The sequence below is a fragment of the Anolis sagrei genome, chromosome 1, assembly GCF_037176765.1.
Source record: "Anolis sagrei isolate rAnoSag1 chromosome 1, rAnoSag1.mat, whole genome shotgun sequence".
Taxonomy (NCBI): Eukaryota; Metazoa; Chordata; class Lepidosauria; order Squamata; family Dactyloidae; genus Anolis; species Anolis sagrei.
Genome location: NC_090021.1, coordinates 75,310,775 through 75,326,878, shown reverse-complemented (window position 1 = coordinate 75,326,878; position 16,104 = coordinate 75,310,775). Strand labels below are relative to the sequence as shown.

General features: G+C 42.7%; 1 protein-coding gene across 1 annotated transcript in view; it reads right to left on the bottom strand.

Moving 5' to 3' along the window:
• EPM2A (EPM2A glucan phosphatase, laforin) overlaps positions 1-10,643 on the bottom strand; it is a 50,283-nt gene extending 39,640 nt beyond the window's left edge. Inside the window, exon 1 of the mRNA XM_060753503.2 lies at positions 10,212-10,643. Within this exon, the coding sequence (XP_060609486.2) occupies positions 10,212-10,479 (268 nt within the window). The 5' untranslated portion in view covers positions 10,480-10,643. The remainder of the gene's footprint in view (positions 1-10,211) is intronic.
• Between the last annotated feature and the right edge of the window lie 5,461 nt (positions 10,644-16,104).

Genomic DNA, 16,104 nt, shown 5'->3' with positions numbered 1-16,104 from the left:
AATAAATACCTTCAATAAATAAAAATGTTACTGGCTATCTCACACTTCAAGTATCTCACTTATTCTCAGTCAAGTGAGTATGCCATGTGCCAGTGGAAGTTGCTTACCCACTTCCCTTGCATGGCTAACACAAAGGACTAAGGGTACATCGATACTATGCAATCAATATTATTTCAGACCATTTTAATGGCTATGGCTCAGTGCTATGGTATCATGGGAGTTATAGTTTTACAAGGACTTTAGCCTTATCTGCCCAAGAGGTCTGGGGTCTAACCAAACTACAACTCCAAGAATTCTACAATGTTCTACAGTGTAGATAATAATAATAATAATAATAATAATAATAATACTTTATATTTGTACCCCGCTACCATCTCCCCAAGGGACTCGGTGCGGCTTACATGAGGCCGAGCCCACAATACAACAATAGAAAATAGCAACAATAATACAAAACAATAAATAAACTCATAAGCAAAAAAAAGCAATAAACATTAACAATAGCACGACGCGTTTAAAAACCTATGGCTGGGCCAAATGTAATAATTTTTTTTTTAAAAAAAAATGCTGGGCATGACAAGGTGACATATAACTGGGATAGAAGTTTTGGAGAGGGATGAAATGTGCAGACAATCTTAGATCACTAATAAAGTGCTTTTAAGGACATATTGCTGGGAGTTTCCTTATTCTGGGAAGGCACACTGAAACAACCACATTTTCAGGCTCTTCCTAAAGACTGCCAGAGTAGGGGCTTGCCTAATGTCCTTGGGGAGTGAGTTCCAGAGTCGAGGGGCCACCACCGAGAAGGCTCTCTCCCTCGCCCCCACCAATTGTGCTTGCGATGGTGGTGGGAGCGCGAGCAGGGCCTCTCCAGATGATCGAAGAGATCGTGTGGATTCGTACACAGAGATGCGGTCACGCAGGTAGGCAGGTCCCAAACCGTTTAGGGCTTTGTAGGTAAGCACCTGCACCTTGAATTGGGACCGGTAAATTAACGGCAGCCAATGGAGCTCCTTAAACAGAAGGGTTGACCGCTCCTTGTAAGGAGCTCCAGTTAACAACCTGGCCGCCGCTCGTTGAACCAGTTGAAATTTTCGGGCTGTTTTCAAGGGTAGCCCCACATAGAGTGCATTATAGTAGTCCAATCTGGAGGTGACTAAGGCATGGACCACCCTGGCCAGATCCACCTTCACGAGGTACGGTCGCAGTTGGCGCACGAGTCTTAGTTGTGCAAAGGCCCTCCTGGCCACCGCCGACGCCTGAGCTTCAAGCGTAAGTTATGAGTCCAGGAGGACACCTAAACTGCAGACCTGTGATTTCAGGGGGAGTGCAACCCCGTCCAACACAGGTTGCCACCCTATATCCCGATTTGGTTTACGATCTACCAAGAGGACCTCTGTCTTGTCGGGATTAATCTTCAGCCTGTTCCTCCTCATCCAGACAGCCACAGCAGCCAGGCACTCGTCCAGTACCTGAGGGGCTTCCTTGGAATTAGGTGGAAAAGAGTAGTAGAGTTGTGTGTCATCTGCATAAAGATGGCAGCCAACCCCAAAACTCCGGATGACCTCTCCCAGCGGTTTCATGTAGATGTTAAAAAGCATGGGAGACAGAATGGAACCTTGCAGGACCCCACAGGTCAAAGGCCAGGGGTCCGAGCAGGTGTCTCCCAGCTTCACCATCTGGGAGCGGCCCTCCAGGAAGGATCAGAGCCATGACAAAACCGTGCCTCAGGATGAACAAGCCAGAAAGAATCCCACAAAACCGGACAAGCAGATGCCTCAGTCACCTCCCCTGGCACTGTGTTTAAACTGGAGTCCAACTCAAGATGTATCTGAGCAACTTTATCTGCAAAATGGTGAGCAACTCGCAGCACTGAGTTGTGGGATCATTGAAGGCCTCCTCCACCTCAGGGGAGTGAAGGAGTTCCCCGACGACCTGAAACAACTCTGAAGATCTATTAAATGCAGACGCTATGCGGGCAGTCGTGAAGGATTCCCTGGCTACCCGTATAGCCACGGTATAGGCCCTAAGTGAGGCTCTAGCCCGTGTTTGGTCAGAGGCGTCCTGAGATTTCCTCCATTTACACTCTAGCCTCCTTCTCGTACGCTTCATCACAGCCAGCTCCCCAGTGAACCAAGGAGATGGCGTGTCTCGACGCAACGAGATGGGGCGTTTGGGAGCAATCATGTCTATCACCCTGGACATCTCACTATCAACCAAGGTGTTGACAGGATTGCCAGGCTCCAAGACAGGAAGGAGCCCCAAGATTCCTCAGGAATCCATCCGGATCCATCAGTCTCCTGGGGCGGAACAGTGCCTCTTAGGCCACTTTAATCACATCTCAGTTATCTAAGAATTGTTTCATTCTAGCATTTTCTTCTGAGTCTGTGTATAAAGTAGTGGTTCTCAGACTGTGCCCTGCAGAGCCCTTGGGGCTCCTCAAAGCTGTCAGGAGTACTGTGGGGGGCCCATGCCCCCCCCCTTTCCCTGCTTATGAAGCCTGGAGAGCCTCATTGCACGTGTGGCCTCAATAGTCCCACTGCCACCATGCAAACAGCCTGGCAAGCCCCATTGCAACTGTGCTATCTACAGAGTCTTGCTGCAAGTGCAGCCTAACAAGTCCCTTAAATGGCAGAATGTGGTAAGACCAGATGGCCCCTGGGGTTGCTCTTATTGTTTTTATTATTACTAATGCTAGATGGCCATCTGTTGGGAGTGCTTTGATTGTGCTTTTCCTGCATGGCAGAATGGGGTTGGACTGGATGGCCCCTGGGGTTGCTCTTATTGTTGTTGTTGTTACAAACGCTGGGTGGCCATCTGTTGGGGGTGATTTGACTGCTTTTCCTGCAATGCAGAAGGGGGTTGAACTGGATGGCCCCTGGGGTCATCCACTGAAATACTCTTAAGTGTATTTTGGTTAAGTGTATTTTGGTATTTTGTTCTTCGTTTTAAATATTGTATTGTTCTTTCATTCATTTTTGCCTACAAACAAGATATGTGCAGTGTGCATAGTAATTTGTTCATTATTTTTCAATTCGTTCAAACAAACATTCTTCATCCATTTGCCACTGATCTGGCCCATCTCTCAAATTTTAAAATGCAATGCGGCCCCTGTATCCAAAAGTTTCTTGGGGCTCCACGAGAAACTTTTCCTTCAAATAGGGCTTCATGCCTTTAAAAGTTTGAGGACCACTGGTATAAAGGATGGATTTTCAAAAAGCTGGGGAAAATATTGCATCCTTCATCAGCCTGGCTGGAAGCAATTGCTATAGCATAGCTCACTCTCTCTACCCAAACAAATCATACTGAGCCCATGAAGTCCGAATTGCATATTTATCTTTTTCTTCTATACTCCATTCCATTTCTGTATCAGATTAAACTGCAGACCATTATTTTAAGCTTCAGGACACTGGCAGTATGTATATAAATATGGTAAATAAATAAAATCAAAATATGTAGTCTCTTTCTTACTTTGTCAGTTTTATTTTAGTTTTTTCCCATTTCACTTAATTCTGTTGACCACTATTTAGCCTTCTCTATGCATGATATATATATATTTTAACATTCAACAAATGTTCAAAATTCCAATAGATTCGACAGTACTCACTCTTCACTGTCTGTCTAAAATGGAAAGGAGATAGTCCAGTAATAAATAGCTCCATCATAGCCCCTTCACGTTTCAATTGACATTACTCTGGCCTCTGAGGCAGAGAAGAGCAGCCAGCATCTGCTGGACTTTATCTCCTCTCCTACTGCCATTTTCTATTCATTGTTTGTCATGTATCTTATTAAATTCTAAAACTGAGGGCAGAGAACTATCAAATTAACCATTCGTAAGTTGCTCTGGGAGCTTTTGTCACTGAAGAATGGATATAAACTCTCTAAATAAAAAAAGTTTAATATATAACTTTTTTTTACTTTTGTCATCATTCAAATATAAACTCTAAAGACCTCACTGGGCCATTGGGGATTCCCAGTACAACTGAATTCTTTTTACCATACTCAGCACAAATTACTGAATTTGTGAAATACCTGAGGAGTTAGAACAGTGTTTCTCAACCTGGGGGTTGGGACTCCGACGAGGTTGTGACAGGGTTTCTGATGGTCTTAGGAACCCCCTTTGGCAGAGAAAGCTGAAGCTCTCTCTGCCTCTCCTTCTCTTCCTTTTGGAAATAGACGGCAAATCCTCTCACCAAAAGCCCTCCTCCACTATGATTGGCTGGCCTCTCAGCCAAGGGGAGGACTGTTTCTGAGACTCCAAGTGGGGAGGGGAGAGCAGGCGTGCTCAGCACATGGCAGCGTGGTACGCATGAGGGAAAGAGTGTGAGGTTGGAGGGAGGCCTGCACCAGCAGGTCCCTTCAAGTCGTGGAGATTCTGTGTGGGAAGTTTGGCCCAATTCTATCTTTGGTGGGGTTCAGAATACTGAACAAACAAGAATCCAGGAACATGAAAGGCACTGCAGACTACTCCAACCAGAGAAATCAGCCATAGCAGAGCACCTGATGAACCAACCTGGACACAGCATTTTATTTGAGAACACAAAAATGCTGGACCACTCTCACAACCACCATGTCAGACTACACAGAGAAGCCACTGAAATCCACAAACATGTGGACAATTTCAACAGAAAGGAAGAAACCATGAAAATGAACAAAATCTGGCTACCAGTATTTAAAAAATTCTAAAATTGCAACAGCAAAAACAACAGAGAGAAAAACAGGCAGGGACATCTAATCACATTTCAAGAAGAGTTTGCTCCAGGCACAGTCAGCCCATTGTATGCTAATCAAGGTGGTCAGTTGAAAGATTCACACCTAGCCCAACTTACAAAAGCCCTTTGTCTCACCCTGGTCATTCCACAGATATATAAACCCCTTTTTTCCCAGTTCCAGCAGACCTCACCTCTGAGGATGCTTGCCGTAGATGCAGGCGAAACGTCAGGAGAAATGCCTTAGAACATGGCCATACAGCCCGAAAAAACCCACAAGAACTGAGTTCAGAATACTCTTTGATTGTAGGTGAACTATAAATCCCAGCAACTACAACTCCCAAATGTCAAGGTCTATTTTCCCCAAATTTCATCAAATTCCACTTAATATTTGGGCATATTGACTGTTGGTGCCAAGTTTGGTCCAGATCTATCATTGTTTGAGTCCACAGTGCTCACTGGATGTAGGTGAACTACAACTCCAAAACCTAAGGTCAATGCCCACTCTTCCAATATTTCCTGTTGGCCATAGGAGTTCTGTGTGCTAAGTCTGGTTCAATTGTTGGTGAAGTTCAGAATTCTCTTTGATTATAGGTTAACTATAAATCCTTGCAACTATAACATCCAAATGACAAAATCAATCCCCCTCAATCCCACCAGTATTCAAATGTGGGCGTATCAGATATTTATGTCAAATTGAATCCTGTGAATGAAAATACATCCTGCATATCAGATATTTACATTACGATTCATAACAGTAGCAAAACAGTAGTTATAAAGTTCATAACAGTAGTTATGAGGTAGCAACAAAAATAAAGTTATGGTTGGGAGTCACCACAACATGAGGAACTTAAGTTTGCTTAGGTTAGGGACTATATTAAGGGGGTTGCGGCATTAAGAAGGTTGAGAAACACCAAGTTAGAACAAGAAAGTAGTTGCCTTAACTCGAGCAAACTTAAGTGTAAGCCATCTACACTAATCATTTAATGCAGTTCAAAGCTAGCTTCAAACTGCAAAAGCAGGATAACAATTGCCCCTAAAAGAAAAGGAAAAAAAGCCCTTAATGTGAGAAAGGGTGGGCAATTTGTAACCTTCCATAGATTAATGGACTGTAACTTCCATTGTCGCCATGGTAAAGAATGATAGGAACTACAATCAAACCAATGAAGGCCACAAGCTACTGATGTTAATGCAGACTTTGCAGGGTGCTTTTATTAACCAAAATGGTATAAACTGTGTGGTAGTGATGGGGGATATTGGGAAGAAATGTATTCATGGCTGAATGTCAGAGACTGTTTTTCTTTTCAGTAAGTGAGAAGTATATGGAGTAAGCTGTGAATGAGAAGAAATCTTACAACAGACAGTGGGACAATGCAGTGGTCATGTCTGAGGTTGGATACACACTGCCATATAATCCAGTTTCAGAGTGCACGTTAACTGCTTTGAACTGGATTATAGAAGTCTATGCTGCCATATAATCAAGTTCAATGCAGTTAATGTGTATTCAGAAACTGGATTATATGGCAGTGTAAATGGAGCCTGAGTGATCTCTCAGAGAAAGTCCACTTTGCTGATGAGATCTTGAAGGCATGATGAGAAATAGTGGCAATACAATCATATTTCTGTTAATGTAAGAGTTACATTCCTGGCCATTCCTTCATTACCAAGAACAACAATAAATGGGACCAAAGTGAAAAATAACATAGGAAATAAAAAATGGGTTCCTACTCCACAGAGCATTCATAAATTTTGTATCCAAAGCTAACAATATGCATTTCTGAACTGGAACTACAGATTAGTAACACTTGTGTAAGTAAACAAAAATATTTTGAACTTTCCACTTAAAGATTTCCTCCAAATTTTATTCAGGGATCATTTGCTTTTCATGATTTCCATTTTATAGATCAGTGCTTCTTTAACATGTTGGGAGTAGACGATGGGGAAGACTAACTTGCTTTTCCCTTTACTTTGTTTTGCTGTCCACACAGGCTCAGTTCCAAAGCGGCTGTTGCTTACCCTACTTGTTGCAGACAAGCACATACCTCTACAATATTATGGAATCAGGTTGCTTCCATAATATTCAGCTTTATTGGATTGTTTATTACTACTACAAATACCCTGTGCAGAGGTGTTAAACTTGTGGTGTGCAGATGTTTTGGCATCCAACTCCCCAAAGCCCTAGCCAGCTGCCCAATGGCCAGGAATTCTGGGAAGTGAAGGGTTACAAGTTTGACACCACTGCCCTCTGACAACATGGTATCAAAAGCCTGTGTTTCTCCAGTCCACCATCTTCCAAATGGAAGAGATGAAACCTTGAGGGCAAGGGGGGAAATAGGGAGAGTAGGGGTATAAAAAGACTTTGCAAAAAGGAGCTTCTTTGTCAGAGGTTTGATTAACTGAGGCATGCCTGATTGCAATGGCCTGGAGAGATACATATTCAGAAGACTTTGCCCTCATAAATAAGCCAATGGAAGTTACTATGCAGAGATAAATTTTACTTGCTAGAAGCTGACATGACAGGAACTGTGCTCTGGGCCCAGAAGTGAATGATTTCCTGTCTTCTATACTGGACATAGGTTTAAGGGAGCAGATCCCACTTGTCTAATTTGTTCAGCATAATGTGCATAAGCTATTGCACCTATTCAATTTCTAAACAATTTCAGCGGGAAAACATATTTCCTAAACCTTCAGGTTAGAAGAGCTGATAAGTGGGTCCACCCAAAGATATCCAAATATTGATGCAGGTCAAGACAAAACAAGATGTCAAAGAAAATAAAACCACCGAGGTTTGGAAGGTCACCAAGCAGAGCAGGAGAAATTCCCAAGGGAGTTTCCTAAATAGATCCATTCAGCGGTCCAAAACATTTGTAGTATCTTAAAAGACACAAGAAGTGGCCTGGAGGAAGAGGTCAGAGGAAAGAAAAAGAAACTCTGCATTTTTATTAGTGACTTAATAAAGACCCACTACAAAGTACATAATAAATAAAAGGTAAAGGTTTTCCCTGACACTAAGTCTAGTTGTGTCTGACTCTGGGGAGTGGTGCTCACCTCCATTCCTAAGCCAAAGAGCTGGCATTGCCTGTAGACACCTCCAAGGTCATGTGGCCAGCATGGTTGCATGGAGTGCCGTTTCCTTCCTGCTGAAGCGGTACCTATTGATCTACTTACGCTTGCATGTTGCCAACTGCTGGGTTGGCAGAAGCTGGGGCTAACAGCAGGAGCTCACCCCGCTTCCTGGATTTGAACCGTCAACATTTCGGTCAGCAAGTTGAGCAGTTCTATCCACTGTGCCACCAGAGGGAGATATATATATATATATATATATATATATATAATTATTATTATTAAACTTTATTTGTACCCCGCTAGCATCTCCCAAGGGATTCGATGCGGCTTACAACAGGCCAGAGCCCAACACAACACAATACAACAATACAATATATAGCAAATAAAACAGTTAAAGCAGAAAAACAACAGCAATAACAATACAACAGGACATTATTAAAAACTGAGCCGGCTGAAGTGGGGTACAGGGTTAAAAGTGCTGAAAAAGTGTCGGGGGATATGATATATATACATGTAAATACAAATAAATACATGAATTTGGAACATATATATTGCAATTATTATTATTATTATTATTATTATTATTATTATTATTATTATTATTATTATTATCTGCATTTCTATACCACTTTTCTCACCTCTGGGGGGACTCAAAGTGGTTTACAACATAATAAATGGCAAATTCAATGCCTCATATATATATATAGAGAGAGAGATAATATCACATATCTAAATCAATAACATATAACTGTAAATTAAAATCATTAAAACTATAAAAATGTCAAACATAGGCATAAGCATTAAACATATTATTGCTGCAATTAACAACGTAGACCCCTTCTCTCCTCCCCCCCCCCCACTCCCCATCTCTCTCTCCATAGAATTTCAGCCCTTCTTTTTATACCTCCCTGCTCACCACCCCATCCCACAAGAAGCTGACCTATATCTTGGAAACTGCCCACAAATCTAATCATTAAATTTTATTTATATTTCATGTACACTTTATGCACATATCCTGCCAGTAATTTTATTCCATTTTTAAATAACTTTGCGCATAAAACAAAGTTTGTGTACACTGAGCCATCCCAAAATGAAACTCTATCCAGTCTACCCAAATGAATGATTTTGTGGGTGCATCAACACTATAGAATAGGCCTGGGCCAACTTGGGGCCTCCCTCCAAGTATTTTGGACTTTTTATGTATGTATTTATTTATTTACGACATTTATATGCTGCCCTTCTCACCCCGATGGGGACACAGAGCGGCTTACACGATATATATACATACAATATATTATATTATTAGCATAGTATAATATCAGTATTAAATATTACTATATTGTACGATACCATTATGCTGTAATATTATTAGTTATATTACACGTAATATAAATATATTAATATAATATCATATTAGTATTATATTGCATTACATTATATTATAAATATTATATGTATATACAATATATTACATTACATTATATTATTAGCATAGCATAGGAGACAAGGTGGAACTGTCCCCTGGCCCCCTCTCTCTTCACTTTGACCCAGAGCGGCAGTTGGTATATTGAGGGGTCCCCAGCTGACTTTACTTAGGTGATCCCTCGTTGGATGAGTAGGATAGTCCTCCATGATCAGTATTCTTGTGGATCCGTAGGTGGCTGTGGAGCCCTATTCTTGACCTGCATCTTCTCCCACAGTGAGGGCATTGTTTTCCAGGTGGAAGGCGGTCTCGGTCAGGGTTGGCTTGACGTGCCTTCCTCCTGGCACATTTCTCCCTTCCACCCTCCATTTGTGCCTCTTCAAATTCTGCAGCACTGCTGGTCACAGCTGACCTCCAGCTGGAGCGCTCAAGGGCCAGGGCTTCCCAGTTCTCAGTGTCTATGGCAAAGATTTTAAAGTTGGCTTATATGTAAGTCAAACCAAAGCCAATCCCCAGCTGAACCGACTGTGAATAATAGGTATGGGTAATCTTGGGCCCTCCTGGTGTTTTGGACTTCAACTCCCACCATTCCTAACAGCCTCAGGCCCTTTCCTTCCCCCTCTAAGCCGCTTAAGCGACCTGAGGCTGTTAGAAATGGTGGGAGTTGAAATCCAAAACACCTGGAGGGCCCAAGATTATCTATAGCTGCTATGAACAGCCGGTTCAGCAAGAGCCATAAGCGTAATTCTGTCGCTGGCCACAGAATCGCTCCAAAAAGGAAAGGGAAAGGGCCTGAGGCTGTTAGGAATGGTGAAAACTGAAGTCCAAAACACCTGGAAGGAGGGCCCAAGTTGACCCAGGCCTGCTTTAGGATGTCTGCATGAGCGATACTCAACTTTGATTATCTAGCCAACTTGGCCACGCCCCCTCCTCTGGCGCACGCGCAGAACACGCCGGCGAGCGAGCACGCAGGCAAGCAATCAGGCAGGGGTGCGTGCGCGGGGGCCGTCCGTTACCTTCCCAGATGGTGTCCCCCGTCTCGCGCCGCCTGAGGAACTTGTACCAGAAGGTGGTTCCGGCCTCCTCCTCCTCGGGCAGCGCCACCTCGGCCAGCCACAGGACGGGTTCCTGGGCCGGCAGGGGCGCCAGCGGCCGCGCGGGCTTCATGGCCAGGGCTTGCTTGGGCTCCCACTGGCCCAGCTCCGGGCGGGAACCCGACACGCAGAGCGCCGTCCCGCCGTCGGCCAGCCGGGCGGGCACGATCACCCCGAAACGGAATAGCATCTCGGCGGGAGCCGGGCCGCTATTAGAAACTAGGGAGTTGGGGAGGGAGAGAGAGCACGGCTGAGCTTCCCCTCACGGCCGCTAGGGGCGAAAGGCAGGGGAGCAATTGCCAGCCATGTCCTAATAGGGACTGGTAGCGATAGGGAGGGATCACGTGACCTGCGCATGCGAAGGGAGCCTCCCAAGTTTGGTTTTGTTTTTTTGTTTTTTGCGACTTCAGCTCCCAGGATCCTTTGCCATTGTTCCAATCAGCCGAGGCTTCTGGGAGTGGAAGTCCAAAGCACTAGAATGTGGGAAGCGCTGAGTCAGCGATTACCAAGTTTCGCGTGATCCCTGTCTGGGACTTCATAGGGTAATAGTACAAGGTTAGTCAAAATGCATAGGCCAGTATATAGTATCAATTGGGGACCCCTCTCCCCAGCACCAACTGCTGCTCTGGGCCAGAGTGGAGAGAGAGGGGGACAGGAGACAGTTTCACCTTGTCTCCTGTGCTATTCTAAGAATACAGTATAATGTAATATAATATATTGTATATACATACAATAGTTATATTATAATGTAATGCAATATAATACTGATATATTATTATATATTTATATTACATGTAATATTACTAATATTACAATATAATGGTATAGTACAATATAGCAATATTTAATACTGATATTGAACTATGCCAATAATATAATATATTGTATGTATATATATCTTGTAAGCCGCTCGGAGTCCTCTTCAGGGTGAGAAGAGCGGCATATAAATGTAAATAAATAAATAAATAGCTGGGTCCGGAAGCTAGAAGCGTTATGCTGTCTCCGCTTCGCTCCTTTGGGAGTGCTGTTTGCACAGCATAATCTTATAGAAGGAATATAAGAGTTCTTTAATGGTAAAACCCTTACCCGAACCCTAAACCTTACCCTACCTCTAAGCCTAAGCCCAGACCCTAAAGCTTACCCTACCTTACCCTAACCCTAAACCTTATCCTAACCCCCCCTTCCTTTCTATCTTTCTGCCCTCCCTTTCCTTTTTAAAATTTTTTTTAATCATCTTTATTATTCCCCCCCCCCTTCCTATCTTTCTGCCCTCCCTTTCCTTATTCACAATCGCTGTTGCGGAATGTGCATAACGCTTGGAGCTTCCGGACCCAGCTATCATACTATCACCCTTCATAGAATCCTTGAAACGTTTTATGGAACCGAAGAACAAAAAACCCGAAGGAACAGCTGCTCTTAGGGCCCCTTCCATACAGCCCTATATCCCAGAATATCAAGGCTGGAAACTCACATTATCCAAGCGTTTATTGTTTTTGTTGTGTCAGGAGCGACTTGAGAAATTGCAGGTCGCTTCTGCTGTGAGAGAATTGGCCGTCTGTAAGGACATTGCCCAGGGGACGCCCGGATGATTTGATGTTTTTATCATCCTTGTGGGAGGCTTCTCTCATGTCCCCGTATGAGGAGCTGGAGCTGATAGAGGGAGCTCATCCACCTCTCCCGGGATTCCAACCTGCATCCTGTCGGTCTTAAGTCCTGCTGGCACAGGGGTTTAATCCACTGTGCCACCGGGGGCTCCTCGTGTGGACTCAGATAACTCAGTCCAAAGCAGATACTGTGGGATTTTCTGCCTTAATGTTCTGGGTTATAGGACCGTGTGAAAGGGCCCTCAGTACTGCATAAGGTGTCTATGGGCCATTCCACACAGCCCTATATCCCAGAATATCTGCTTTGAACTGGGGTGTGTGGAAGGGCCCTTAGATTGTCAAAAAGATCCAGGGCAAATCAATCCAGATTCAAAGTGTTGTCGAAGGCTTTCATGGCCGGGATCACTAAGTTACTGTGAGCTTTCCAAGCTGTATAGTCATGTTCCGTAAGCATTCATCCCTGATGTTTCACCCACATCTGTGGCAGGCATCCTCAGAGGTCTGTTGGAGACTAGGCAAGTGAAGTTTATATATCTGTGGAATGTGCAGGGTGGGAGAAAGAACTCTTGTCTGCTTGAGGCAGGTGTGAATGTTGCAAATGGCCACCTTGATTAGCATTTAATGGCCTTGCAGCAACATAGGGACCACCAAACGCAGCACTGCCCAAACATGATTCAAGGAACATAAAGGCACTGGAGACTCATTCACAGTAGTCAGCCATAGCAGAGCACCTGATGAACCAACCTGGACACAGCATATTCTTTGATAACAGAGAAATGCTGGACCACTCTAACAACCACCATGTCAGACTACACAGAGAAGCCACTGAAATCCACAAGCATGTGGACAATTTGAACAGAAAGGATAGTCACCTGTGGGCTGAGAGGGAAGGTATATAAATATAGTAAATCAATATAGTAAATAAATAAACCATGAAAACGAACAAAATCTGGCTACCAAATGTTTAAAAAACAATAAAATCAGGACAGTAAATAAAGAGCAACACCCAAAAAGCAGGGGAATTCCAGGCAAGAATAAATCAGGGCCAGCTAACTGCTCCCAACAAAGGATTCCTCCAGGCAGCAACCAGCCAGCCTTTGAAGCTACAAGGTCATTAAATGCTAATTAAGGTAGCCATTTGCAACATTCACACTTGCCTCAAGCAGACAAGAGTTCTTTCTCCCACGTAGACATTCCACAGATATATAAACCCCACTTGCCTTGTTTCCAACAGACCCAACCTCTGAGGATGCTTGCCATAGATGTGGGCAACTTCAGGAGATAATGCTTCTAGAACATGGCCATATAGTCCAGAAAACTCACAGCAACCCAAACCAGATTCCTTTGGAGTCCTGCCTTCTGTTCGTAACAGCTGCCTTTTTGGGAGTGCAACTGCTCTTTTGTAGATCCTAGTAACGGGCTGCTCTACCCTTTTCTCAAAAAGGAAAGAGATCCCATTAAAGCTTAAAAAACAGGGCCTTTCCTATATAGTTGAAGAGTCCCTTTGGTCATTTCCCAGTTGTGATAGACAGTTTCCTTTCACTTGTCACCTGACAACGAAATGAAATATTTTGCACAATAACTACCAGATCTAACTTCCACTTACCAATCACAGACATTTCAATTTTGTTTGCTTTAATTTTGTTCCAAGCTGCCCCAAGACAGCTTGGAACAGAAATGAAAACTTATTGTTTCTCCATATTTAACTTCATAAAGTGCTGGTTGTAAAGGAGTGTAAAGAGTTGGATCAAGTCCCACTTTTGGGAAAGGGGCATGTTACGAAGAAATAATAGTCAGAATGTATGAACAACGTTCACATGGTGAGGAAAAAAGTTCAACAAAAAGATCCAGAGCTGGTGCCTTGCAGTGATATACAATGCGCTACACCATCTTGCAGAATCAATCATATTGGGCTTTTTCAAAATTTGTTGTGGATTCAATTGGCATTACAGTTTGATGTAGGCAAGACACTCAACACTATGAAGGTGTCATGTTTTCACTGTGATATGCCTAAACAAGCTATGGTGCAATCTCCTGCCTGCAGCGTCATTCCATGGCCTCAGATTAAATGCACCTGTTTTCTGGAAGGCCTCGGCTTGACAGAAAGCAGATAGTATTATAAACAAGTGGTGTCACAAAGCCCATGGGGCTCTCCAAATAAGTGTGGGATAAAGTCGTGCAAAAGCCACCTCCCTCAACACACAAAGTTTCAACATCCTCCAGACTGGCCATAAAATGGAAATAATCTAGTTCAACTATGACTACCTAGGGATAGCTCCTGTCAAAATTCAATGATCAAGGTGAGGACATTAATCAGAAACAATAAAGATGCTAATGATTACTCTGAAGGGGCTACAGGTTTCAGCTTTGGGGGGGGGGGCATATCACCATATGCTCCACAATGCTGGCCTTTATGAAAGAGTAGTAAGAAATCAATTGCTGCAATAAACACACACATAGGTTACTAGTCAGATTGGATCATAATTTTTAGTCTTGCTGCAGAACATTGTGGGACAAAGCAGAGTGCATGTTGACCTAAGAACACTTGATCCCCAAAATGATGCAGAATAGTGATAGTATCAAGTTGTGGGGATGCTTTTATTGCTGGTCATCACTAAAATGGTCAAGATTGAAAACTAGATGGATGGAGTCAAATACAGGGCAATTCTATAGTAAAAGATATTTCATTTTGTAAGGAGTAAAGTACTTTACACATTAACAAAGTAACACAAGATTGGTTTAGAAACAGGATCTGTACAATGCCCTAATCTGGCATGACAACAAAAGTGGGTATTTGCCACTAGTCCCCATCCAACATGACAGAGGTGATCCAATGGTGACAAAAATGGGCAAAAACTACAGGATTCAGATGTGTGAAGCTGACAGGGACTTACTCAAGAAGGTATTTTTACCTTGTCAGTGCTGTTCAAAGGTGTTATCCTATGCATCAACTCATTAATGCATGCATCCAACAAAATGCCAGTTTGTTTTTCTTCCCTTAACTTTCAAGGCAGAATAAGTGCATTTTGCAGCTTTGTTGAATATCTTGTGTGCGTCAAGTGATACTTCTTCCCTGTTGAAATTATTCATTCATTTTGGCTGAACTTTTCAATCTGTTACGGTCATTTTGAATCCTTAGACTGTATCCTCCAGAGTGTTGGCTACCCCTCCTAGTTTGGTGTCATCTGCAAATAATTATGTTGTTTATCCTGTCAATTACATTGTTATCAAGATGTTGAACCACAATGGTTTTAAAAGAGATTGCTATGATATCCTGCTAGTCCCTCTTTCCAGGATAAAGAGGAATCACTGGTGAATATTCTTGTGTGTTCAATTGGGAAACCAGTGAAAAAAACCACTGTCTTGCCTATATTTAACAAGCTTATCTGCAAGAATATAACAAGGTTGTGTTTTCAAAAATCTGACTGAAATCAAGGTATGTTACTAAAGTATGGCTCTGATCTACAAAATTAGTTATCAAAAAAGAGGTGTATAAAACAATTACAGGCATCTTTTGTAGTGAATATTCTCCTTCATCTATGTATTTTTCTCTTCACTTACTGGTAATGTCTTTCCCAAAATCCTGAGGAGAAAGGTCTTTTTCTGTCATCTAAGAATTCATTAGATATAAAATGCTTTCTAAACGGTTGATAGTAATTTCTAGAAACACTGCCACAACTGAAGGTATGTATGAGAATTAACTTTTAGATATTCAGACAGAATGGTGGATAGATGTACAGTTAGCCCTCCACATTTGCTGGGGGTAGGGGCAGAATAGCACTGTTAAAGTGAAAAAACGTAAATAAAAACAAATGCTATTTTTTTTTACCTGAGGATACACTGCTCTAGGAATCTTAGTTCTCCAGCATGACTCTGCTAGAAAATGACTATATAGTCGCACTGGAGGACCTAGTGATTCCTTGAGAGATTATTCTAATCAAATTCACAAAAAATCAAATTTGTAAAAGTTAAACCCACGAATGTGGAAGGTCGACTGTGATAGCTACCAGAAGATGATTTCATAATACTAAAAGGCAGACAAAAATGTTAAACAGTTCAAATTACCAACAAATAATACCCCCAAAATATAAGTTAGTCTTCAAGTGTCAAAATTGTTCATGTGAAGTACACTGAAGAAAGATAAAATCTTGCTATAGGTTCTAAAACCATAGTGACATTCATTCACTGCTGTAAACATATTTCAGCTTACT